This window comes from Manduca sexta, unplaced genomic scaffold, assembly GCF_014839805.1.
Source record: "Manduca sexta isolate Smith_Timp_Sample1 unplaced genomic scaffold, JHU_Msex_v1.0 HiC_scaffold_1831, whole genome shotgun sequence".
Lineage (NCBI taxonomy): Eukaryota > Metazoa > Arthropoda > Insecta > Lepidoptera > Sphingidae > Manduca > Manduca sexta.
In genome coordinates, this window is record NW_023592735.1 from 1 (window position 1) to 2,108 (window position 2,108).

At 34.0% G+C, this 2,108-nt stretch overlaps 1 protein-coding gene across 1 annotated transcript; it reads left to right on the forward strand.

Annotated features, from left to right (window-relative positions):
* Nucleotides 1-1,189: 1,189 nt before the first annotated feature.
* LOC119191711 lies at nucleotides 1,190-1,994 on the forward strand (the record flags this gene model as incomplete). The annotated part of the gene is made up of 1 exon (XM_037445587.1): nucleotides 1,190-1,994. A coding segment is annotated over exon 1 (805 nt), but the record flags the coding sequence as incomplete, so codon positions are not given.
* Nucleotides 1,995-2,108: the final 114 nt, after the last annotated feature.

Sequence of the window (2,108 nt, forward strand, 5' to 3'; positions counted from 1 at the left end):
TAAAGTTTGTCATTTAATTATTAATTAAATTAATAATTAAATGTATATTTCCTATTTTTCTAATATTTCTTCAAATACTGGAAATACCGAAAATACCGGAATACCGGAATTTATTTTAGGTCAATACCGAAAATACGGGTTTTGAAAAATGGTCCGGTATTGCGACCCCTAGCGTGAGCATAATATTATCAATGATGTGTGCGATGTTGCCGCTCCGACGAATTCTAGTATAGTAGTAGTGGCAAAGGGTGTGTAAAAATAAAATGACTATTTGGATATTTATTTTTGTTTGAAAATTATACTTTTTGTTTTGACCTTAGGTTAGAGTAACTTATAGTAAACTGCTTCTTTCAAGATGACTTTCTCGCAGTTAAATTTAAGTCTAGGGTTACAAAATGACCCTGTATATTCATATTTGAGGAATTAGCAATTTTGTATTAATAAAGCTGAAGAGTTTGTTTGTGTGTCAATATTTTTGTCCAATTTTCACTAATGGGAAGCAACATTGCTCCTGAGTGCCATAGCTGTTTATTCCGGGAATATATTTATTCCAATTTAAGTACCAGGAACACCTGATATATTGAAACTGGATGATGAATTGTCAATTTTAATTTTTACAAACTTACATACATGCACTGTTTCTGTGATTTACCCCAAGAAATGCATGGAATTCTAAAGTAGCAACACTGCGCTGGTGTGGACTACTAAATGCACGGATTGCGCACGATTATCTTAGACTAAGCGCGCGGCATACTAACATATCAAGATTTCTGATTGTTTTCTATATTTTAAGCTAGCAACGCCACAGGAAAACATCTTTATACTTAGTAATCAAATTATATTAAACTAGAAATTGCGCAAAAAAAAACAGTTACAATTTCAATACAGGTTGCAACTTGCCTATACTAATATGTATAGGTATGGATAGAAAAACGAGCATACAATATATGCTCTCAAGCATATATTGTTGATATAACGCGATTATATCTTTTTCACGTTTTGCAGTCAAATTAATAATTTTATATCAATCGATGAGTTCATCGATCAAATTGAAAAATAAAAAATGTTTTATCACTCCAGATAAGATAAACACAAGAGGCCGTTCCATTTTCGCAATAACCTCACAGAAACACTACGAATGACACGTGTAGTTTAGTTGTATGTGCTGTAATTTACAAAAAGAAATATAATGGACAGTGAACTTCAGGATACTAGTTTACTAAAACCAGAGACTGAATTAAAAAAGAAACGCAAGAGGAGAAATCGAGGAAAACAAACACGAATGTCTGATGATGTCGATAATGGATCATCTGATTCCAATGTTGTTGAAGCGGATGCACTGGACAACGCAAACTCAGAAGAAATTATAGATTTAATGACTAACAAGTGGGAAATAGATGACAGTCCACGCGTTAATAACGATATAAACGAGAATACTGAATATTATGAAACACCAATTGACACAATCCATTCGCAGAATCCGTCAAGGGTTGAAACTGGTCAGCGCTTTTTCTCAGATGCCAATGACGATGAATATTATAGACGAAAAGATGCAAATTTGACTGCTGATAATAATGTAAATATTTTTACTGGAGTATCTCAGAAAACGAATAATGTATTTACAACGTATGATGGTATAGCGTCAAGTTGTGTAACATCAAATGAAAATATCACAAAAATGGAAAAATGTTCTATCACTAGATTAACTAGTGAAGACGTTGAGAAATTATATCCCTCCACGTCCAGTGCCACGGAAACTGTACCACAACTATATAATGCAAGGGCATTACCCAAGGAGGCTAAAACTTATGAATTAGAAAATTTTGACAGAAATGTACTCATAATTTTTAATCAAAAAGATTTTGGGACACACCAGAGGCTGGGCACTGACGAAGACGTCAAAGCATTGAAGAAGACGTTTGAAACTTTTAATTTTGATGTATTACCGTACACAGATCGAACGGTTGCTCAAATAAAGGAAATTCTTGATGCCAGTAAGTGAATATATTTTTACACATAAACACACACACATTCACGCCGTTAATCCCCGAAGGGGTATGCAGAGGCGCAACTGTCCACCCACTTCCCGCATTGTGTATTACGTCAAT